This window comes from Astatotilapia calliptera, chromosome 12 (genome assembly GCF_964374335.1).
Source record: "Astatotilapia calliptera chromosome 12, fAstCal68.1, whole genome shotgun sequence".
NCBI classification, from domain to species: domain Eukaryota; kingdom Metazoa; phylum Chordata; class Actinopteri; order Cichliformes; family Cichlidae; genus Astatotilapia; species Astatotilapia calliptera.
Window position 1 is genome coordinate 34,570,442 of NC_137433.1, and position 25,138 is coordinate 34,595,579.

The 25,138-nt window shown below is 39.9% G+C and overlaps 1 protein-coding gene across 2 annotated transcripts in view; it reads left to right on the forward strand.

The window, feature by feature from the left end:
- prdm6 (PR domain containing 6) overlaps window positions 1-22,097 on the forward strand; it is a 128,704-nt gene extending 106,607 nt beyond the window's left edge. The window contains exons 8-9 of one of the 2 annotated variants that reach the window (XM_026186579.2): window positions 14,014-14,190; window positions 21,458-22,097. In XM_026186579.2, coding sequence (XP_026042364.2) covers window positions 14,014-14,190; window positions 21,458-21,572 — 292 coding nt within the window. In that variant the 3' untranslated portion in view covers window positions 21,573-22,097. Of the gene's footprint in view, window positions 1-14,013; window positions 14,201-21,457 lie in introns of both variants that reach the window. The other variant, XM_026186580.2, reaches the window with a different exon arrangement.
- The last annotated feature ends 3,041 nt before the right edge of the window (window positions 22,098-25,138 follow it).

The following is a 25,138-nucleotide window of genomic DNA, read 5'->3' on the forward strand; positions in this document are numbered from 1 at the left end:
CCTTGTTGGTGGTTTGGCCTGATTTCTCCGGCTTTCCAGCAGCCCAGTTAAACATTTAAAATTCTCCATTACTCACGTAAGCGCTACAATAATGAGAGCATTGAGGCATTTAAATGTTCTAAGGTTTAATGTTTCTCAGTGGAAAAGCCGAAAAACCCTGAACCGAGATAACTGATAGAGCGAGAAGTTTTCCTAGACATTAATCGTGTTAAATATTTTTTTTCCTTGATTATAATACCACTGGGGAGGGACATCATGATATTATATATTCTCCACTTGATTATTAACCCTATGATGCTTTTGCATCATATTTGATACATGAGTTTCTGAGACCTCTAGCTCATCAACATGATTGATGCTTGTCATAATTCCAAAATGTTATGTACAAAACTCTTTTTTTTGTCTAAAATTAACATTGTTGTTAACAAAAACTTGCCAAAGATGCCCAATGTATCAAATGTGATACAAAAAATATATAATAAATATATCATTAACAACATGATATAGCAATAAAGCTTTTGTGAATTTTGTTATAAGGGTTAATAAACATCTCAGTTCCAAAAAAATAAGAATTTTCAGGCTATTTTTTGATGGGTTGGGTGTTACAGGCTAATCAAGTAGTGAATTTTTTTAGCACCTGTTATGTCTGTTTTACACCGACATGCATCCCAAAGGAAAAATATAAATATGATAGCAATATTTCATTTTTAATCATCGTGTTTATCATATGTACAAGTATATATGGCAAACCCTAACTCCCACTTGATTTGATTTTTATTTATGTATTTTTATATATTATATTTGATGTTAATGTTGATCAAATGGCAGTCCAGGTCAACTGATGGCTCATCTGATAATTGTTGACATATCCAATATAGCCTACTTAAAATACAAAATTTAGCCTTAACCAACCCACCTCCACCCCAGCTCCTCCTTTTTTGGTGGCTTCATTTAGCTTAACCCCAAAATAATCCAAGATGTGTTATTTTGTCTTACCATTTTTTAGGATTACAATTTTATATTTTTTAATTTAATGCTAAAAACATAAGCGTTTCAAATATTTTTGACGTAAATGTGCTGATTTTACAGATAACATTTTTCTGGGATACCCAACCAGCATACCCAATAGCTAAAATTTTTGCCAATCAAAAATAAAAATATTCAATTTTAGTAAAATAAAGATCACCAAAGCATTAACAATCTATTTGTAATCTTTTGAAATTTTACCCCCACAAATTCATCTATTCAACTGAGTTTCACTCTGTTCCTGGTCAGCCAAACCCAATTTGCAATGATTTAAAGTCCTGTTAGAGGGGCCTGCCCCACAGTTTGAGAAACCTGCCACTGACTTTATATTAGCACTCTGGTAGACTATTCTTCATTAATATATCAGCCTGTGTTTGGCCTTAATTCTTGGAGCTTCATCCGTCACTTTTCACTGCATTAAGCTTCTGCTGTTTTGTCCAATCACCCTTCTCTAATGATCTAATTAAACTCTTCCCAACACTAACATTGTTTGAGTAGTACACATTTTGAATAAATAGTTATTATAGAATAATACCATGTATAAACTTAGTCCCAATACAAAATGGAGCAATAATCAGCTACCATTCCACTAAGCTCGTCATCCTATGCACAGACTCCACCTCCACTATCTTGGTGTAAATAGTCCTTGCTCTGCTCTGCAGCATCAAACCAGTTCTCTGCTTGCCTCACGTTCTGGTTAGAACTAATCAACTTGGCAGTTGCTTCTCCAGCTTGTTGTAAGCAAAACAAGTATTACTGTCTCCAGCTAACGGTCAAAATGCTAGATGGTGAGGGACATGTGATGGAGTTAATTAATTATATCTTGCACTCCTTTATCTTAGCGGAGTAAACCATAGCTCACTGGGAGCATTGGGGGGACCAGTGGTGGTAATTAACATCTGAAAGTGTTTCTCTGTGAATTAAATATAAATATAAAACCTCTGGACTGCACTGTAACTGGTTACACATTTAAACCTTAGTTGTCTCTTGAAGAATCTGAATGCTCAGAGATGTTTTGCAGAAGTGTAATGGATTTATCAGTGTTAAAACCAACACACTTGTTCATGTTTTCAGCTGGGTCTCACTTGCTGCTCTGTGAGCTGAGAAAATTCTCAAAACACAATTAACTCAAAATGTTTGCATGCCAGGCTATAACGAGGCTGTTTCTTTGTGTTACTAAACAGTTGACATTTAGGAGATTTATCACCTGGCAGTGAAGACATATTTGCATTTAACACTAACACAGATGTGTGTTGTCCCTGCTGGACATACAGATGTGTTGAAAAATAGCTTTTTTCTCTTTTCAATGTGTAGCCGCAGGATAATGATTCATCACTGTGATGGACGGGCTTGTAGAAATTTCTTCAAAGTCTATTTTTATCTGTCATGTTTGCCATTATAATAAACACCTACTTTGTTTTGCATCTGCATGCGAGTGAGTTTTGTTTAGTATCAGTAAGTAAAGCTCTGTGGGCTGGCAGAGCACACTGGAGCAAATTTTAGACCCTCAAGTCTCAGGTGGTTTTACTTTTTCCAGTTTAAAATGCACCAATGTTCCCATGTGCTTATCCGTAATCGCTTTTATTTGTTTAATGTAGTTTGGTCATATTACAGTGCTTAGAGGCCTGGGACATTTTCAGCCACCATTTCTGAAAACCGAAGCAGAAAGCTCAGTGTACCCTCAGACCATCATATAAATGAAACCCGTGGCTGTTAAGTGAACTGCAGTCAGTAAACCGCTGCTCACATTTGTCAGCTGGCATTGACAAAAACATTGCTGAGACATGCACAAGACTGCCTTGCACAATTAAGTTGCTCTGTCATGTATCACTATGTTGAATACTACCTGAATAATGACAATAGCATTAGCTTGGATGTGACCAGCGTTGGGCAAGTTACTTTGAAAAAGTAATTAATTATTCTTACTAGTTACTTCTTCAAAAAAGTAACTGAGTTAGTAACTGAGTTACAAGATTCTAAAAGTAATTAATTACTTGAAAAGTAACTATTGTGTTACTTTAAAAAAAATGTTTAACCTTCTGGGGTCCAGGGTATAATTGGTCATATCTTTACAAACTGGTGTTAAAAATTGATGTCATTCTTTTCAGCACAACCTCACGTGTCTGAATTTACAATTGTTTTCATTTTGACTTACTGTATTAACTCAATTGACCTAAAATCAGACAAAAAACATAAAATCCGAGTAGAAAAAGTAATATTTTTTACTGTAACAACCACAAACATGTTTATTGAATCATATTTCATAACTTTAAATGCAAATATAAATTGTCAATTTTAAAATCCTATGCACAAGTTTTGCAAACAAAGTTATTTGCAGCCGTTTACCTTTTACCCTAACTATTTACATAACAATCAGGTCTTCTGCATTAAATAAGATGCCAAACAAATTATTTGTGCCACTCCAAAAAAATTATTTCTGTCCACTATAAAGGAGAAAATCACATACCTGCAGGTCTGACAGCAGGTGTATTACTCCTGTTCTCTACCTGAAGACAGCAGTCACCTCATTGTTTTGACACACAACACAAAACTATCCACAACACTACACACTAACTACACAAGACAACACATTAACTACACACTACAAACACAGTAAACGTCACAAATCTCTCACATCTCAAAACTCGCTCTCTCTCTTTTTCGGCTCTCTCTCTGTCACACACACAGTTACTCCTAAAACTTCCCCGTCTTCCTAAACAACCAAATGTCATGTTGCCATATCATTTTTGATTGGTCGACATGGTGCATTTTTCCACCAACACGAAAGGGTTTTTTGATTTGTTTATTTATTTTTTGGTCATAAGCAGAGAGTGTTTGCTAGCGCTGTCCTTAGACAGTAAACGTGACAAAACTATTCAGGAAAAACGCCGCGTATATATTGTTTATCATGACTCTGGTTTTACGTGGCCTATCACCACAATTTAAAAACTGGTATATATCACCTTGTTGCTTTGGCGTCTTGAAGTGATTGGCTTACGACGACTACTTTATTCTTCTTCAGCCAAACAGCAGCACTCATGTGATTGTTTTGCACTTACTCCAGGTGTTGTGCCAAAAAGTGATCGACGGGCAGAAAGTGATTACCGTCCATGGGAGCGCGCGCAGCTGCTTAAAGCTGTAGCGCCCAGATTACTTACAGCTACTTCCATGCAACTGATATAAGATGCAGTAAGCAGAAGACAGCTTCAACTGTCTGTTTGTTGAAAAATAGTAACGCGACCGCACGCACCGCATTTTCTTGTTAGTAACAGTAATGGCGTTGTAACGATAGAAATAGTAATTAGTTAGATTACTTGTTACTGAAAAAAGTAACGCCGTTAGTAACGCCGTTATTCCCATCACTGGATGTGACAAAGCTTCTAGTGCCAGCTTCATATTGTATAGCTAAGTTACAGCTAGCTTTGGAGAGCAAACACTAGAAAGCAAATGATGGCATATACATAGGTTAGTTTTATGTATCATGTTAACTGGTCAAAGTGAAGCTAATCAATTAGCATATCCACTCAAACATTCACTAATTCATTTGTTTCAGAAATCCTTCAGTCAGGACATGGTATATTATATTTAGATGGAAACTAGCGAGCTACCTCCCTGCTAACTTCTAACTACAGAGAGATAATAAATTCGATTTCCATGGATGCCTGGAGGTTAAACTTAATTGTTACACCTGGTAGAGCAGCCACACTGATCATTTTATTACAGATGAAAGAATTTAGACAGTTTTCCAACTCTCAGCGATCCTGCAGTGATCGTTGACTTATGGACCTGCAGCGGAGTTTGGGCCCAGACACGGCTAATGACGTCAGACTTAAAGACCGGATTGCTGAGACATAGCAAACACTCATACACGTCAATCCTGAGTCTTTAACATAAAATTGGTCTGTTCATTCAGGGCGTGATCATAAATGCATCAGTGAAAAAAGTTGCAAAATGCACATTCAAAGCTGACATTTACTGCAGATATTACAATGGCGGGAAATCCATCATTGAGTATAAACAGAAAATGGTAAATTGGTAAAATCACCCAGTGTTGTTTGGGACCCATCAGTAGATCTTCTTAATAACTATGTTTTCCTTTTGAACTACAATACCCATAATGTATGTTCAGTACTCCCTGACCACATACACACTAAAACAGACAAAACACACAAAAGGCATTATCTACAATGACACAATATTGGCTGTTTGCTTAGTTTTCTTTATGAGGTTGGTTTGATGAGTACAGCTAGCTGATGAGAGGACATTATGTGAACTTTCTGCTCTAATAGATCAGTCAATAAGGTTTGAAAGAAAAAGAAAAGACAGAGAGAAACAAAAAGACATGGATACTGGAGGATAAAAAACAGCACATAAAAGAAAAAGGAGTTGTGTGTGTTCACGGTTGTCTTCCAGTGATTTTTGTTTGTGCTAGGATGTCCGTGCTCCACTCACATACATACATATTTTTATGTGTGTTCAGAGGGCCATTGATTCTGTATTGACGATGTGGGAGCAGTGATTTATAGCTGCTGGTCTCAAGGGAATAATGTCTTCATATGAGGCAGACAGAGGAGACGTCCTCACAGCACAGATATAACTCCATATGGATTAGACTGAGTCCATGCGGGTCAATCGACACACTTCACTCTGCATCACTGCACGCTGCAAATAAACACACACACACATATTCACTGAGTCACTGAGGTCCTAAATCAAATTAAAAGCTCAGAAAATGAAAACATCATCTGCAAGCAACCGATTTAACCCCCAAACACATAAAAATATGAATGTGATGCTGTCAGAAATGTAGTGGTTAAATATTGTTTTTATTAAATCTAGAAGCAGATATGTTTGTCCTTCTGTAAAAATAATCTTACAAGCTAACACTTGTCACGCTCACTTTGTTAGTCTGCATCCAGAAACTGCATGAGTGCAACTCACAAATGCATACCTGCTATAAAACAGCACAAACTCTAAGGTAATTCTATTGAAGAAGGTCCAAAAGCAGCAGGAGCAGCAGCAGAGACATGGTGAAAAGGTCCAGTTCAGTGACTCCAATTAATGGAGGTGAAACCTACAGTCAGAGCAGAACATCCACCTGTCAGTCAGACCAGCTGCACCCCTGGTAATGCTAATGATGCATTGTGTTTGGTTTTGTTTGTTTTTTTGGATGAACTCACTTTTGGAGCCTTAAATGGCCACTGATCATACTGCAACTTTTGGCACAGTGGTGTTTACTGTTTGCTGATAATCCTACAATTTTTACAGATGTTACAACATCTGTACATTTTTTTTAAAAATGACAAAGAAAATGTTACAAACTGATTAGAAAATAGACTTTCAAATAGTGTTTTTGTAAGTTTTTTCCACCGCTACTGCAAACCTCAGGTTGTCTAGAGTCTTAGTGATTATATTTACCCAGGCTTTTATTTTGAAGTCACAAGGGAAAACTCTAACCCACAGGCCCTTGCTTCATAGTAATCTGTACAAGCAATATGATGGACAGACTTTTCGTCTGGGCTCAAATTGTGGTCATGAGTATTTCACACGCAAGCGAGCGAACGTGAGCGCAGAGTTTTACACGTAGTTCTTTGGTTTGTATCTGGACCTTAACAAAAAAAAAGCAACTTGTGTAAATATTTTTTACAAACATACAAATAGATGCACAAACGTAAAATTTTCAGATATTTTTGTTTACAAGGTTACAAAACTCAGTTCACAATATTTATAACCACAATTTAAGCCCATAATTTCACTGCCTGCGGTCCTGCAGTAGAGCAGTCATTTGCATGTTTTTGTCATCGTGTGAAGTTCCCACTTCACCACACACCGTTTAAATGTTTTTCTCTCCAGTCTACGAGAGATCTGATCAGCAACGCTCTTACTTTCCATTCGCCTGTCCACCTTCTTGACCTCTGACCTCTCTCTGATGCTATGAAAACATGTATGCGAGCCAGAACGTTTCATTCCCATGTAGTCTCAGTAGTGAGGTCTGGTCGGCATGCAGTCGGTCTCTCACACACGCTGCCTCTTTCATCAGCTCATGTGTTAAAGGTGTGGACACAGCGACATGTTGACTCTGACTCTGTTGTTCCTACCACATGTTGTGTTGAAAGCTGACACGAGGTTTATTGTCCTGAACCGTATTACACGGATGTGTTGAAAATGGCTAATTTTACAGATCTCACATACACACACAGGCTAAGCTAAGCGTGAAAAACACAGCAGCTGATTTAGCTCTCATCGAGTATCCAAACTAAGCATTATTAACTTGTCCATTTGGTGTTTTTATTACCTTGTTGCGTTGTTGATTTTAGACATATTTGGCTGTCTGTGCTGTCGACACAATCGGACTGAGTAACGACTTGATGCTAACGGCCACCGAGAGAGACGTGATACAGTTAGCCAGCAGTCCAAATGGAGCAGCTTCGTTTGTAGCAATAAAAAGAGAAACGGGGAGAGGTTCATGAGATCAGCTGTAACAAAGATGAAGAAAAGACTGAAATAACAACTTCCTACAAGAATTAATACCAAATTAATTCATTAATTTGACAGTAAAATAAGGAATTTTTCATCATAAATGTGAAATGCTCTCCAGTGTGTCTATTTTTTTGACACATGAGCTTAAGCTTCTGACAAATTATAATGAACACTATTTGGAAAACATAAAAATTGTGAAAATTGCAGTCAAAATCTCTCATATTTGTAAAAAGCATGTCCAACTGTGTACATAGACTGTTTATAAAGGTTGGACTTCTCAGGCATTTGCAACATTTAAAATGTGTTTTGTTACCAAATTTTAAATCCTTCTTGTCACATAATTATTAGGCTCCATCTATGATGTTATGATAGTATATCCAAGTAGACATATCAGCCTCAGACTGCAGGCTTACTTGTGGTTTCTGTTAGGATGCCTGGGTCGTTGACCCAGGGTTTTTGAGTTCATTATATTATTTATAATTTCTAGTCTTTGGGTTTTTGTTAGAGTCATGTCTTATGGTTTGTCTCTGTGTAATCCTTAGTTGCTGTCTCCCCTGTCCGCTATATCCCCCGTGTCCAGTCAGTGTCTGTGTCTGCCCTGGTCCCACGTCTCTGTTCCCTCTGTTGTAGTGCCTGCATGTGAGTCTGTGTCTTTGTTCAGTCTGTGTTTCCTGTTTTAGTTTGAAGGTCTCTGTCTTACCTCAGTGTGATCAGTTTACGCTTCCTTGTCTCGTCAGTTCTGATTTGCCCCAGAAGTGTTTCCCTCCTGTTGTCCATTCCCTGATTGCTCCCTCTATGTATTTAAGCCCTGTGTTTCAGTTTGTCATTGTCGCGATCTACCCTTATCTAGCTGTGTAGGTGTATTTTGTAGTCTTAGTTTTGGTACCCTTTTGAGTTCAGCATTAAAGCTGTTTTGAGTTACGTTCTGTCTCCGGAGTCTGCACTTTAGGTCCTTTTCCTGCCTGCACATAGCCATCACATAACAGTTTCTAGAGTTTCGTAAAGTAGAATGGGAGGCAGCTATCAGACTCCTGTACAGCTCCCAGTTTTGATTCAAGAGACAGACCTTGTCTTCGTTTAAGATTTCCTTTGTCATAAAGCTTATAGTTAGAGCTTGATCGGCTGACCCTGAGCCTCACTTAGTTATGCTGCTGTAGACCCCATGATACACTTTCCACTTCTCCTCTGTTCTCCTAGTTAATGTTTTCTTACTTTTAGACTTTTTTTAAATCCTGTTTGTTAGTAAAATAGTCACAAGGAGCATCCCTAAAATGGAGATGATGTGTCATATGTTTGACATCTAGTGCTTTGTTTTGATAATATGAACATGATCTGAGTCACTGAGTCATAAAGATGAGTTCAACCCTATTTTGTGAGAATATTTTCTCCCCATGCTTTTTGACTTTGGGTTTAAAATGGTTTTAGAATGACTCTCAGTTTTGTCTAGAACCTATTTTTCCATCAAAATATGAGTTTATTCTAAAATGTAAAACAATTTGTTTGAAATTTGTTTCCCCTTCGAAACAAATTTAATGTGCCGTTTCAGCAACAGTCCTCTAGGAACTTATTTGGGGAGTTAATTAGGATTTATCCCGCATGCAAAAAATGTCAATCTATCACTTTTCTTAATTACTTCAGCTGTCATAGAACAAGAGTAGAAAGCTACATTTCATTATGAAATTGAGAGGAAAAGGGTCCTTTTAAACGTGGAAACACAGACTACTTGTTTTAGCTATAGGCAGACCTAGTCTGGTTTTCAGCACGCCCATTAAAAGCCAGGAAAAACCTTGATATTTTGAAATATTATCTGTATTTCATTTCAGTGCTCAGTGTCACATTCACCAGTGAAATCTGTTAAAAACTAAAGTTTCCTAAAGCTTTTTTCCCCTCTCTGTGTTATCCGCACACCCCTGTGTTTCATGGTAAAGAAGTTCAGTGTTTCTGGTATAAAACCCAGACCGTACAGTATGTGCGGTAATTTATGCATAAATGATCGTATTTGCATTTGCCTGTCTGTTCCCATATTTTGGTTGCATATGCACATACCTGTGTGTCCATGTGTGTTTATGTGCATGATAGAGGTGTTTATGCTTCACCTCCTCCTCCTCCACTCCTCCCTGTAATAAACAATAACCGGGCATTAATCTCCCGGCCTGCTGCCTTAATAAATAATATCCACACATTCATCAACTTAAACTATTCACAATCAATGCAGCTCTTCATAGAAAACCCACCTAATAAATAGTGGTGCGGCCCACTGAGGCGTGAACTTATAGACCGGCCGGCTGATAAATGAACCGACCCCCACGGCGAGACGCCTTTTATGTGGAAAACTGCAAGTGAGAATTTTTCGATTTTATATTACACTATTTTACTCTTATTACTTTCCTGTGTGTGTGTGTGTGTGTGTGTGTGTGTGTGTGTGTGTGTGTGTGTGTGTGTGTGTGTGTGTGTGTGTGTGTCTACATCGTCTTAGGGTATTGTGGGTGTTTGTGATTTATTAGAGTGGTGAAGATGTTGGTCTATTTGTTTTATTCTAGTTCTGGGGTATTTACCCATTTGTAAGGAACTGATGTCAGATTTTTGTCTTATTAGTTTCAGAATGAAAATCGCTTTATTTTCAGGCAGCACATGGGAGTTTATCCTGTCAGTTTAACAGCTTACACAGTAATACAGAACCAAGTGACCCATATGAAAAGAAAAACAGAAAAAACTATATCATTTTTCCATTTCCTTCATGACTAAACATTTTTCAAGCCCCCCTGGCGGCTTCTATATATTCATGTAGGTTTTCAGGCTAAGCCTAGTTGGACCGGGCCACCAGAGGCTCGCACCTTCAGCCTCTACCTCTGGTGACCTTGTCTGGACAGTGTAAACTGGACCCTTGATTTTTGGGGGGGTTTTTTTAGTCATCATAGCGGTTGTCAGAATTTCTCTTTGTCTGGCCCCTCATCCAGGTCCAATTTGCCTTGGGAGATCCTACCAGGAGGAAATCATGAAGGGGATCTCCTTCAGAGATACTGCTCCTCCACTGAAAGGAGCCACTTAAGGTGGTTGAGCCAACCGATTTTAGTGCCTCATAGGTGAGGTCTTTCAGGCATGTCCTACTGGGAGGAGAACCAGGGGCAGCCCCAGGACTCACCAGAGAGGTTATGTCTCTGAGCTGTCTTGGATAAACTTGGTGTGCTCCCTGAATGAGCTGGAAGACGTGGAGGGGGCGAGGGCAGTCTGGGGTTCACTGCTTAGACTGCTGCCCCGAATAAGTGGTCGAAGATGGATGGATGGATGGATGGATGGATATACAAGTCTGATGAGATGTTTTTGGACTACGGAGAGATAAAGATGGTAAAGACAAGAAATCAAAGTGTGTCTCAGAGAGGTCTAAAAGCCTGGTTCATAAAAGGATAAAATAAACTTCATTAATCCATAAATTTGAGAAAAAGAGGAAGAAAGAAACCACCGAAGAAGGAGACCTCTCAGCGAAATCAGCTGAGAGAGCTGCAAATCCTTCTGCAGTGTATTCCATGATTGCCTGATTAACTGGTGATTTTAAACTGGCCGTAGGCAGTGTTGGTCAAGTTACTTGAAAATGGTAATTAGTTACTAATTATTGATTACTTCTCAATGAAAGTAATCCCATTACTTTGCTGATTATTTATTTTCAAAAGTAATTTGTTACTTTATTACTTAGTTACTTTTCAAAAACATGCCACACAACCTAAATACATAATAAAGAATAGACCTTTCAGCCCAATTCAATTTTTTTCTGCATAATCCATCATATAAAATCAAGTGTTTTGTGTTTACACTCACTCTTTCAAATAGATGCAAGTAAAACACACATTCAAAGATCCAGCAGCACTGAGTCCTGTGAGGCAGGTGGAGGTTTGCCCAGTGCCGCAGCAGTCATGTCAGTGGGGGAGATCCGGGGGTTTCTCTGTAAATTTCACATTCCCGTGGCGGCGTGCTAGGTGCCTGCTCAGATTAGAAGTTAAATTTTTCGCTGTAGAAAGAAATTTTCTTCCCACGCAGAGTACATTGGACGCTGATGTTTTTGTCGCTTTTCATGGAATCAAACTCAAAGTGATGTAAATGCTTCCAAGCTTTAAACACTGCATGGTCGTACTCTCTCCCGCACTCCATATTAGGGAAAGTAACAGTAATCTAATTACCTTTTTGCAACAGTAATCCCTTACTTTACTTGTTACATGAAAAAAGTAATCAGATTACAGTAACGCATTACCTTTAACGTTTTACTGCCCATCTCTGGCCGTAGGTGTGAATGTGAGCATGCAACATGTCCAAGGTGAACCCTGCTCTCGTGGGGTGAGAGGTTGCTATGACAGCTGGGATAGGCTCCAGCTCTGGTTCTTTTATATCCTGGGCCTGAATGTCTCCCAGGCTCCTGGAGAAAATCCACACATGGGAAGAACCAGCAAATGAAACACAGAGGAGCCCCACCTGCGTTTGACGCAATAATAATGCTGATTACAATTACAATGAGTAAAAGTAGCCATAACACTCATTAAAGTAATTAATGATAATATCCATGCTTAGCTAAAGTGTGACTGTAGCAGATAAAGTACCAATGGTAATCACCAGAGCGTCCCTGATCCCTGTCTTTAAAGTAGCTTTAAAAACGGGATCCTCAGTGTACTCCTGAGGTCGTTAATGTGACTGACAGAAGACACACAGCAGCTAATCACCTCAGAGCTCCCGGCTCATCAATGCACACTGACTGATACACGGCACTAACTGACTTTCTATGTACTTTAACCCCACATCCTCCTGTGGTGCTGTGTCAAAGCCATGGAGTGCCTCGAAGCTTGATTTTGTTTCAGGTCTCACTCTGCAATTTTAGTGATTTTAAACAAGCAGTCCATAAAACTGGAATGCAATGTGCAAACCAAACTGTGGAAGAAAAAAGGCATGTGAAATACTACTGCTACAAGTCTCTGCTCTGTAAATAGTGACATTTCAAAATACTTACAGATAAATGTATATATTGGACCAATATAATCAGCTGCTGTGTTCTGGTTAGACTGACTCTCCACTTCAGTAAGTTTTCAGATCAGATGAAGGGACTGCTGCCATCAGGGAGGTGGACGATGATCCTCTCTGAAGACGTAGCTAAATGATATCAAGAAACCTACACAGATAGCAATGTGGCCAGTGAGACAGCCTGTAAGGAAAACGTGAAGAAAAGAGCCGGGGTGAGTTTGTTTAGCAGAGGGTTGAGCAGTACTAAATTATCCTCTCAAAAAGATAATAAAGAAAAGCATCAACATATATGCTTGGGCGGGCTGCCTAAGTAAAGTCTGTATGTGGGAAACAGAGGTTTGCACACAGAGCCTGAAAATGATAATGGGGGAAAAGAGAAGAGATGCAAGATATGAGCAGAGGCTGAAGTGTCCTGTAAGTGAAAACAAAATACCTCGATAATGTTCACAGCTGGCTGCGTGTTCGGCTCAGCGAATGGAAGGAGTGTGAGATTAGATCTGCTGCTGTATGGAAGCAGGACACTCTATTAGCAGACACACAGCTTCTGTTTGGTTGTTTGTTTAACTCCCATTTGGGCCAAACACACACACACACTGACACACAATAACCTAATATATCTCTTCTTTTCTTGTTCTCTTACTGTCTCTATCTCATTCTCTGTAACTGCTATTCTTCACAAACACACACACACACACACACACACACACACACACACACCATGATAAATGGTCCAGTCATGATCTAGGCCTGCATTGTTGATGAGGGTCAGGCTGCCATGGTTACCGGAGCAGTGTCCGACTTCCCCCGCCCCCTGTTTGCGTGTGTTTATAGACCATATATATTGCTTTTTAGTGAGCTGTAATGTGTGCAGGCTCATGTTTTTCTGTATGTAAACAAAATGTCTCCAAATTTTCATTTTGTGTTAATTCACGTTGCTCCACTCCAGTTACAAGCACCCAGAAAAATTCATCTGTGCATCATTGTTTCTTTGTGATAATGGAAGAACAACAGAAAAGGTGGAACAAACCCATAAAAATGAAGAATCTTCATGGGGAAGATGAAGAAATAATTCTTTTTTTGATGAATTTTCATGTCGTGGTAAATTAATACATGGAGCACAAGAGTCACAAAGTAACAGAGCTAACAAAATAAAATATGATCTTACCAATAGACCTACGGGTAAGTAACATCATGGCCAGTAGGGGGAGACATCTCAGGTAACTGAAGAGGATGTGAATGTGTAGAAGTCTATGAGAAAATGAAGCTTCAGCTCACATCCTCTATGACCTCGCCTCAATCACTAGTTTAAAATCTCGCCTTTTACAATAATATTCTAAATTCATTTTCGATAAAGTGAGCACTAGTAGCAGTCCTCTTTTTGCAACTACAAATGGTGCCCCCTGCTGACTGTTAGAAAGAATGCAAATTTAAGGCAGTGAATTTAAGCCATTCCCGCACGCACACACCTTCTGTTTTCTTCTTTCATCCGACTGTCTTTGTCCTCAGACCATACCAGTGTGGCCACTGCTCCCAGTCCTTCTCTCAGCCTTCAGAGTTGAGGAACCATGTAGTGACGCACTCCAGCGACCGACCTTTCAAATGTGGATACTGCGGCCGGGCCTTCGCTGGCGCCACGACGCTCAACAACCACATCCGCACACACACAGGAGAGAAGCCGTTCAAGTAAGTAACAGTGAGTACCCCCAAACACCCATAAAATCCACCCACCTTGCCCCCACCTGCCACCTGTTGCGACAAACAACCCAGCTAATACCACTCGACTTGCTCTTAACTGTCACCACCAAAATTATTGTAGAAGCAAGTCTCACCTTTAGATATATTGGGTGACTTTGTCCCAAATAAGTTTTTCCTCTCCTGAAAATTATACTTTTGACACCAATAATTTCACTTCCATAACTTTGAGCGCTGTCTCTGTCTTTCTGTGTCTCTCATAATTATGTCTTTGAGGTCATTGAATAAACTGTACAGAGGACAATATAACGCTCAGGGATCCGCTAAACCGCTCAAAATGTCAAAGGCACCATGGATTGTTTTTAATGTGGATGGCAACTGATGTTCCCATAAACTGGTAATTATCAACAGCGACCCATGTTGGTACAGCAGAGAACGATTTAGAACAAATAAAGCTCTGACCGAACTTCTCTAATAGCAGGTACTAAACTGTGAATCTAAATATTTTGTTACACCAGCTTGTAAATTATTCAGGTTTTTAAATCAGTAATAAAAGCAATTATGGTGTATATTCCCATATGAGTCTGATACAGATCAATGGAATGATTTCATGTCATTGACATCAAATTTGTAGAATCATAAAATGATTAACATGTTTTTAAAGAGTGTCACATCTGCTTTGTCTGGATGCTAAATCAATTTCCCCCAGCACTCCTGAAACCAACGCTTTCTCTCATTAGCATTGCTAATTACGTCACCATAAGAAAACTAAAGTGAGCCACCGAGGGCTTGAAGTCCTGAAGGTTTTAGCTTGCACAAAAGAAAAAAAATATAAAATGGTAGTAAATGGGTTGGGATTTCATTGTTGTCAACAGATGTACACAGATATGCTTTAGTAAATAAATTAATAAATAATATGCACTAAAGCAGCGGGAACTCAGGTTCTTGTTCATGAATATTGGAGAGACACATCAACACGTCCTCCAATGGTGCTGCAGGTTCTAGAGTGGCCATTCAGATTATCTACAGGTAAATATTCCAACTGAGTCACAGTTTTACTTTGGCAGCTGTTAACATACCAGGACTGACCAACTAAAGCAGGGGTGAGGAAATCCAGGCCTCAAGGGCCGGTGTCCTGCAGGCTTTAGATCTCACCTTGGGTCAACACACCTGAATCAAATGATTAGTTCATTACCAGGCCTCTGGAGAACTTCAAGACATGTTGAGGAGCTAATTTAGCCATTTGGATCAAGGACACGTCTAAAACCTGCAGAACACCGGCCCTTGAGGGCTTGAGTTCCCCTCCCCTGATCTAAAGGTATGTGAAGGAGACACTGGAGTTTAAAAATGAGAAAAGACCATCTAAGAAGTCCATGCCCCAGTTTTGATGCACTAATAAGAAGCACTAATACGCCGCTATTAGTCTGTGCATTACACACTTACATCCAGCTTGCTCACCAAACTAGTTAGCGTTAGCTGGTAAGTTAGCACTCCATCCAAACGCATCACTTCTGCCTCCAAAAATCAAACGTGATGGTGGCTAACACATTTTCACTGAAACTACCAAACGCTTCAGAAGTTTAGAAACCAGTTGATTTGTTGTCTACATTTTTCTTTTTGGTCTTCAGCTCTAAATTTAGCTCTGGTCCTAAAAACCAAAATCATAATAAGAGTCATTTGCAAACTGCTTTTTTATCCCTTACTACTTTCTCAATCACTTTTCTATTATTCATTATTCGTGATAATATTTGCTTCCATTCACTTCCATCATGTCTGCTGTGACCTCTGACCTTTGATGCTTTACTGTTGGCTGCCTGTAACGTTAAACTATGAGGAAATTCTCTTGTTTGTTCCTCATTGTAAATCAGAGGGCATCAGCAGATTGTCCAGTGTAAATACAGGATCTGTTAACAGCCCGGTAATGAATCTCCCCACACTCATTTCCATTTTCTTCTGCTGGTTAAGGCTAATATAATTAGAGGGCATGCCACGCTGCAATTCGAGGCTTCTGGATGCTGTTGTTGTCATCCTGTCATCTAATCAGCAACAGAGGACAATAAGGATTCCTCCAGTGGACCAAGAGGTCAGCATTCAAGTGGAGGCCAGAAGGGCCAAAGAGTAAGAGACATAAAAGAAAGTGAAGAAAGCAAAATAAGATGTTTGAGTTGTGCAAAATCTAAAGGACTGGCATCGGGGGAACACGGGGATAGAATCAAATTAACCTTCTTAATAAGCAATCAGAGAAATCCAAAGTCATCATTGACGTGGAGAGCGAAGAGGCGAGAAGGATGAGTGAGAGAGAGCAAGGAGGAACAAGAGATCATGGTGTAAAAAGTGAAACGACAAGCGGTGGCGATTAAATTCAGTTAAACCAAATCAGCATTCTTAATAAGCAATCAGAGGAAACCCCCGAACCTTTTCATCAGCACTTCAGAGTCTCGGTGGAGGCAGAGCGGGACAAAGACAATCACGGACGTGCGTCAGAAATCTTTAGCGGATCGATGGCCTCGGGGAGTTATCTCCTTTCGGACGGTGCAGCGGATAGATTAAAGCTGCCACTGTCACTTTGTCAGGAGGAAAACGCTCAACTTTATTTTCCCACTGAGGAGACGGAGGCCGCGATTCTGTGTGGTCGGCAGCTTTTCGGTGCTGATGCTCACTGGACTGTGCAGGCTGTCAAAGCGTGCTGCTGTTTTCTCTGCTCCGCTTTTTGTTCTTCTGTATTTTGTTCAGAGAAGCAACGTCTTAGCTTTAAATGTCATCCTGGAGACCACAGAAAGTTGTTTGACTTAGTACATTATATTTATGATTCTATTACTGTGAAGCTGCATAGAGACAGCATTCAGAGTGAGCGAACACTGACAAAAAACCCAAAACACTAATATGTACTATGCTTTAGGACTAACAAATGCCTATTTCTATAGCCAGCACACAGAGATTATGCTTTTGTGTAGTGGATGCTGGTAGAGTCATTACCTCTTGTAATAAATTAGGAAAACTAAACATTTTTTCAATGTTTCTTTAAACATTTGTTGAATCTATTTGTCATGCAGCGCTGTGTGGCAGGCAGGATGAAGGACCCAAATGCAGATGAAATAAAAAAGCAGCTTTATTGCACTGTAGCAAAAATCAAACAAAACCCAAAACTCACAGAAACTTAACCTAAACTGGAAACTAGATAGCTATCCAATTCAATTTAATATTATTTATAAAGCACTTTAAACGGGTAACGTGACGTGACAACGGACAGAGGAAAACACAGGGCTTAAATACACCAGGGAGTAACGAGGGAATGGGAAACAGGAGTGAGATACAGCTGGGGCTAATCTGACCAAACGAGAAAGGGCGGAAGCAAAGCTGAAAACACTGAACACCAGACTGTCAAAGTAAAACAGGAAATACTGAACACAGGCACGGGAACGCAGACTTGACAAGGAGACATGGCTGACAGGGAAGACAGAGAGAACATGGAGCACAGAGACAATAACAAACTGCGACACGGAGACATTACTGACACGGGAGGTGCATGAATATGGAGACTGGGGAAAAAACGGACAATAACACTTGACATGACTTGATGTGACACATGGAACACAAGAGAAGGACAGTAACAAAACCTGAGATCTAAAAATTACTAAAGTATAAGCGGAAACTAACTCAATCAAAGAATAATAATAAACAAGAACATAAACAATGAGTCGCCAGACTCAGGACCGTGACACAGAGCAGCAGTCCCCAACACCCGGGCCCTGGACGAGTTATTTGGTTCCGGGACGCGAGAGTTCAGGCTCGGGTTTGAAATTTGTGATTTTCAGGGTTTTTATCGTTAACTCAGTTTCCCTGGGTCTTTTCCCGTGTGTTATGAATAAATTTCCTATATATTTTCATGTGCTTTGTGTGTCTTATTTTGAAAGAAATATTTACGCGTTACCACAGCGACCATTAAGGGGCAGAGAGGAGGATGTTACTCTCAGTGTTGTTGGCGCATTTCAGGAGGACGCTGCTAATAAAGTTACACAATTACACAGTGAATTTTGCGTTTATCATTATATTTATAAAATACCACAGTTTTTGTCTTGGTCGTATCATTTTATTTTGTTGTATTTATCCGCGACACCTTAAAGACCAGTTCGTGAAATTTCATTTCGATGGTGCTGCCCAAACAAGTTTTGAGCATTTTGCGCCAATAATTGAAAAAGTTTCTTGCACTCAACAAAATATTGTCTTTCATCCGCCATGTTTTAATGTGTGACTGCAAAAGCTCAACAACAATTTCTCAGACTTTCCCAGTTAGTGTTCCAACTTTAAGGTGGAGTTCATGTGGATTTTCCCCAGTGGGAAATTCTCTTTTCCAGTTAATCCAACACCACATGAATGCATGGTTAGATCATGATTTATTTTCAAAAATATTCCCTCAGGAAAGAGATCTTACTAACCAGAGTTGCACGTTTCCCACAAACACAGCCTTTGATTTTGAAGTAAAGGTGTGGTCAGAGTTTGTCTGAACTGCTCGGTCTCGGTGCTGAACGTTGTTGTAAATGAAGACTTCGTCTGTACTTCTTCTAGCCCTTCAGCTTCTATCAGTCTGTGACTGAACACAGTCTGTACTTGTTTATCTCGCATTCGATCCACATCCGTACAGATGAGATTAAGATAAGAGGTGAGCTGAAACTTCACTGATCCTTGAGGGAAAGTGATTAAAGCGGCCTCTGTCATTTTGTCAGGACAACAACTCAACATTATTTTTCCCTGCTGAGAAATGGAGGCGGCAGCCGCTAACAGACGCCCGCTGGTCGATAGCCAGCGGACTGCAGCTGCCTCGTTTCAGCTCTGCTCTTTGTTGTGCAGGACAGCCGTCTTCGTGCCTGGATAAGTCGCTGTGACAGAGAAGCTTCAGAGGAGCTTTGAAGTCCGTAGCTGTTGTGGTTTTGTAAATTCACAGACGAATGACAGCAGGAACATCCACCTTAATGGCAGAGCAGTCGGGGGTCTGTTTTCTTTTTCTTGTGCTGCAAGAAAATTTAGAAAATGAGAATAATTTCAGATCCATCAGCTCAAAGTCTGGTCCTCACGCACACACGTATATGTAATATATATATAAACATACAGGACTTCTTTAAATTCATGTGATCACAGAAAAACATTCATATCCTGTGATGTGATGGGGCGAGCTAACAGTTTCTGTCAAACTAATTTTGGTGAAGCTTGTGTTTATTTTTTTTTAAAGAAACTGGTTATTTAAGAGTGACAGACAAAGTAATGAGAAGGCAGAAGTCGCTGCAGCGTTGTCTGGACACCTGAAAACAGGCAAGCGGGTGGATGTCTGTGCAGACCGCTGCACGCTCTGACTGATGCTGAAATTTACATTACAGGGACCCAAGCAGATTAACATAGGTGGAACCCACTGAAAACGTGTTTCACAAGCTTCATTGTTTTAATGTACTTTCAATCTAGAGCTGCTTTTACAAAATGTGTCAAAAAAATGGGGAGAACCAGTTCAGGTCTCAGCTGTTGCAGACGTTTTGGAATAAAACTAAATGCAAAGTACATGATCCTTCATGGTAAATGCTTCTCTCTGAGACCTTAAGGTTTAGGTTCGCCCAGGAGCAACATGTTTGACAGTAATCTATTCAAAATGTTAGGATGAAATTTGGTTTACAGTGGTCAGTCAGATCAGCAACATTAGCTAAAATTACACCGTTTAAATAACACATTTAAAAACATTTGATTTTAATTAGAGCGACCATAAAACCACCAAATCCAAAAAGCTACAAATGTGACCCGTCGTCAGACATCAGTTCAGTTAACCTGTCCTGCTCTTCTTGGCAGTTGATGACTGTCTCTGCAACTTTCCACCACATTAATGGTGTCAACGCTAGATGGTTGAACACCCATATCGTCCCTGCATTCCCCGTTCGGAAATTGAGATATACTTCACTTGAAGCTGAGGCCATAAGTGAGATAATCATTAAAGACTTCCTTTTTAAAATGTCCACCTTCACAGAAGGAGAAAGCTTTAATAACTGTATGGGCTCAATAAGGTTTTTCTTTAGTTTTTCTTCTTCTTCTTTTTTAACCTGGATTTCACTGAAGCTTGTGGCAACTTGAATTGAAAGGATCTTGACACAGGCAGCAGTCAACAAGCTGTCTTCCCTCAAAAAACTCAAGCCACTGAACCAGACATCATGACAGAGTTTGTGGGTTTAGTAACATTTCGGAGGGAATAATGCTGATGCTGTTGCTTTGTGCGCTGCACCCATCCAGCTTACAAGTGTCTTAGCTGTCCACATGTGAACTGACTTCAACACAAACACACCGGCTGACTTCACTGTGGCTACATCCATCTTTTATATGCAATCTCAGATAAATACTCTTTTAAAAAGTTCAGCAAATGCACAAAGCTTAAGGAATAAATAACTTTATTATTATAAATATTGACCTAAATAATGAGTGTTTTTTGCTATAGTTGAGCAACCCTGCATCCAATAATCCTGCTGCCGGTTTATGGCAGTGATCACCTTATGTACGAGACAGAAAGTCAGGCCCTGTGATGAATGTAGTGGCAGAAGCTGTATCAGAAAACTGTGTCGTGTTTATGAGGTTTAATGAGGAAAAGCTCTGGTTAAAGAGCTTCCTAACGACCGCTGTCCAGTCCACACTGTTTCTCCTCCTGTGTCTAACACCACCTCCCTCCCCTTCAACCTATCTATCTATCCGAGAGCACGTTAGTCTTGTTTCAGGGCTGTTAAGTCCAATATCTCCACACAGCTTTCTCTTTGAAGAGCCTCCCCCCACACACACACATTCATATACATTTAAATTACCCCCTAACCCCCCTCCAGCGCACACTAAAAGCTCCCTCTCTTCTCTACTTCTATTGAAAGTGACAGTGACACTGCCTTATCGGGCCTGGATATATCTGAGTGTGTGTTAAAGTGTGTGAGATGGGAATACCCTCCTCAGCCCGCCTGATAGATTATTGACAGGTGGACTGTGTGTAATTTGTCGGTCAGGTTGTGAGGATCAGGGCAACAATTACAGCTTGCTGCTCCGCTGGGCCTCACACACACTTTATACTGTCACTGGATATTAGGGTTAACAGGGAGGTGTGTGCGTGCGCGTGATTGTGTACATGTGCGTCAGCAGATGTTAAGGTTTTGCCTTTTAAAGTGTATTTCTCCTCAGCTCTGTTCAGGCTTCTCTACGTGCAGACTCCTCTAATCGCTGTCTTTTGTGCGTCTTTCTGTTTGTGCGTCAGGTGCGAGCGTTGCGACCGCAGCTTCACACAGGCCACTCAGCTCAGCCGCCATCAGCGACTTCCCAACGAGTGCAAACCCGTGAACGAGACCAGCGAGTCCATCGAGGTGGATTAACCCCCGACTGTTTCCCGACTGAGACCACGTCCACATTAAGACAGTTCAATATGAAAATGTGACTCTTTCTTCAGTTTTGGACCTCCATCCACACCAAGACGCTCACTTCATATTAATTCTAATTTAGTTTTCCAGAAATAAAGCTCCTGAGGAGCATCACTGTGTTAATTGGGTCCAACCTGCACTAAATTAAATGTGTGGATTAAAAATAAAGTTTGCAAATTCCAGGAGTTTCCAGGGATAAACAACAAAATGTGAATGTATGGTAAATTTTTTTGGGCAAGTATCATTTCAGTGTAGTGTGAGAATCACTTTGGTCTTATTTACGATCACATTTGTTTCACCTTTCCTTGCTTTTAAGTTGATGACAACACCTTAAGTTACCACAGTAATGCAATAACAGCTTTCCAACAAGCTCTAAACCAAACAACATGAGAGGAAGTGTCATGGTTGTTGTAACTTTTCAGTCGTGTTGACCCACCTGACTGCGGTTGAAGTAAAAAACTTGCAAACACACAGAGAAAAGCTGCTGGTTGTGGCATTTATGTCCAAACTCTCCACCAGTCATTGTTAGCTTCCAATAGATCAGCCCATTTTAACGGACACGATACGGCTTTTTAATTCAGTTCAGTTTTATTTATTTAGCACCAAATCATAACAAAAGTTGCATCAAAGCGCTTTATATTGTAAGGTACAGATCCTAAAATAATACAGAGAACACCCCAACAATCAGATGATCCCTATGAGAAAGGCAACAGTGGGAAGGAAAAACTCCCTTTAAACAGGAAAAACACCTCTGGCTCAGGGAGCTGGCGCTGTCTGCCGTGACCATTGCAGACTTTTTTTTGATGATGGGAAGAAGAGTCAGTGTATGATAAATAACCAGCTCCTAATGTCAGATCCTCACTTTGTAGCTGATTCTGGATCAGGATGGTTTTACCCTGGAGGTCTTAGCTGATGCCAGCAGAGGGAGTTAAATGTGTTGGTCCCCTAATAAATACTAACTATTGCTTTTTATTTGGGCTCATTTTTGGGCCTCTCTCTCTCCTGAGTGATGCAGTGTCAGGTGACCATTAAAAAAACAGTTATTTTAACTGTCACCAGATTTATATCAGGATATGTCCAGTGTTTCTGAAAACACACAGTAGAGGTCACATGTCTCTGCAAACAAACTGAATGCTCTTTATTAAAGCACACAGGAAGAGAGGGAACAGATTTCATGCTTTCCCGATGTTTCTGTGTGGATGGGGGTCTTTACTTAAGACTTTTTTCAGATTTATCTGTCTTGGTGGGAACGTTTGTCTGACTGTTTACACTTTTGACTTGACTGACTGAGAATTCTGGAGAGGAGCAGCATTCAAGCCACATTCATCCTGCTGGAGAAACTCCTGATTCAACCAAACCAAAGATCTCTTTTCTTTCCTTCTTTTTTTTCTCAGCAGAGATTCAGACGGAGGAGTCGGACTAACAAACTTTTGAATATTTATTGGGGACGTTTTGGAATCCACAACAGGGTTCCCTCCAAAGAAAACTCTTTCCTGAAACCGGGACAATAACAATGAAATACCAAAAATATTAAGACTAATGGTCTGTCTGTAGCTTTACTTCTTTTTTTCTTTTTGCAACAGTGATGCCAAAGGAGGGCGCGACCAAAGCAAACAGTGAGCAACGACTCGAACGTCTGAGGATGACGCTCGAGTTTTACATCACAAAATGAACACCATACAAAGAGTATGTACTGTAAAAAAACAAAAACAAAACAAAAAACAGACAAAAAAAAGAAAGGACAAAGGAAACAAATTATATTTATCTTTTTCCTCATATCATGCTTCAGGCACTTTTGTTTTAAAATGTTTATAATTTAATATTAGAGATGATGAAGAAAAGAGGGAAATAGTGCAGAGATGATGGATGCGATGATTGAAATTTCTTTTTTCTTGATGAAATAATCATTTTTTAAAAAGTTTCAATATGAAGTTGACAGCATGTGTTTAATTTCTTTTTCGTATGCTAAACATTTCTTAAGTTCATGGGTTTTTTTGTTTTGTTTTTTTATCTCAGATGAGGCACAAACATGTTAACAAATTTTGGGTTTTGAAGAATAGTTTATCATGTTGTCTGGTAGAGTATATTTGCTACGCAATGCAAGTTTGAATCCACTCAGATCTCAGCTGTGTAAATAGTCCTGTGTCATAACGATTCACTTTCTATTAAAACGACTGAGGGTAAAAAGCACATTTAATACCAGATGAACACCAAATAGGTTTTTGTGCCTGAGCGTTAAAAAAGCTTTAATAATGTTAATAATCTGAAAACTGTAGCTTCTCTTTCCAAAGACCGGCCGAGTGGATGTAACTCTGCTGTCCAAACCAAAACTCAAACAGATGTTTCACTGCAGGGAAACTATTTTATTTTTTATCACATGCGTGTCTCAGAGAGGTCAGGAGCACCTTTAGACCTCACACAGGCCTGGAGAAATTGGAAAAATGTTTATTCCCCAACCAGTTGGTGAAGGCTGACGACAGAATCATCGCTAAAGTCACACAGGCCTACAAACCAGTGAGAATCCACCTGGAAACCACAGGTTACCAGAGAAAAACCCCACACTGGTTGGTGGACATTGCTACACCAAACACGCCCTTGGGATTCCTCTGACCTCTATCAGGTTACTGCTCTCAGCTGTAAATTGTGCAGAAAACCAAAAGGTGTGATGCAAACCAGAAACTAGTAAAAAAAACATGAAATTAGTGCTGACACGGCATATTTCCAAAGGTGAAAACTGTTATTTTTGCAGGTGAATGGTTCTATTTCTTTCACTATCGATTGGCAACTGTGTTTACAGACATATCTTCTGTGCAAACTGCAGGCAACAGAAGCAACCTGCTAGTGACCAAAGCAATGAGGAGGATTTGGTGCAGCACCCTGTTAGCATCCAACTTCACCTAGCAACTGGCAGCCTCCAGCCTCTGCAATAAAGATAATAAATCCAGATGTTTGGGCAGTCGAGCATCTGGACAGAGGTGCCCCTCAAACTCTTACAGACTCGTTTGTGTTCTTAAAAGTAAAACAGTTTTGCACCTGAGAGAAATATCTCTTTACTCAGAATGCAGCTTGATCCAACGATGTATATAGAAAGATGCAAACTGTGGATCAGTTGGGACTAAAGTGAAACTTTGACCAAACTCACTTCTTGTTCAGAATCCAGAAGCCGGACTTTAACACTATAACCTGAGAAAAATGTAGCTCCAACAGATGTTTCTAATTAAATAGGTAAGTATTCTAATAATAATTTAGGCAATATAAAGATTTACCTTCTGTGTTCTAAGTCCTACTTCTGACATTTTCAGTGTTAAACTCTGATGATGACCTGAACAGAAAGTGAAACTTACTTGGGGCCTCTGATGATGATGATGATGATGATAATCATTTGCTCTGTAATGTCAAACAGAAAGTCTCCAATTTCAGCTCAATCTTGTTTGCATGATTCCCTCAGCTCCCCTCCCTCCTCCCATTCCCATTTTTTAAAAAGATTGACAAAATGAGATCAAATAGCAAAAAGACGTTGT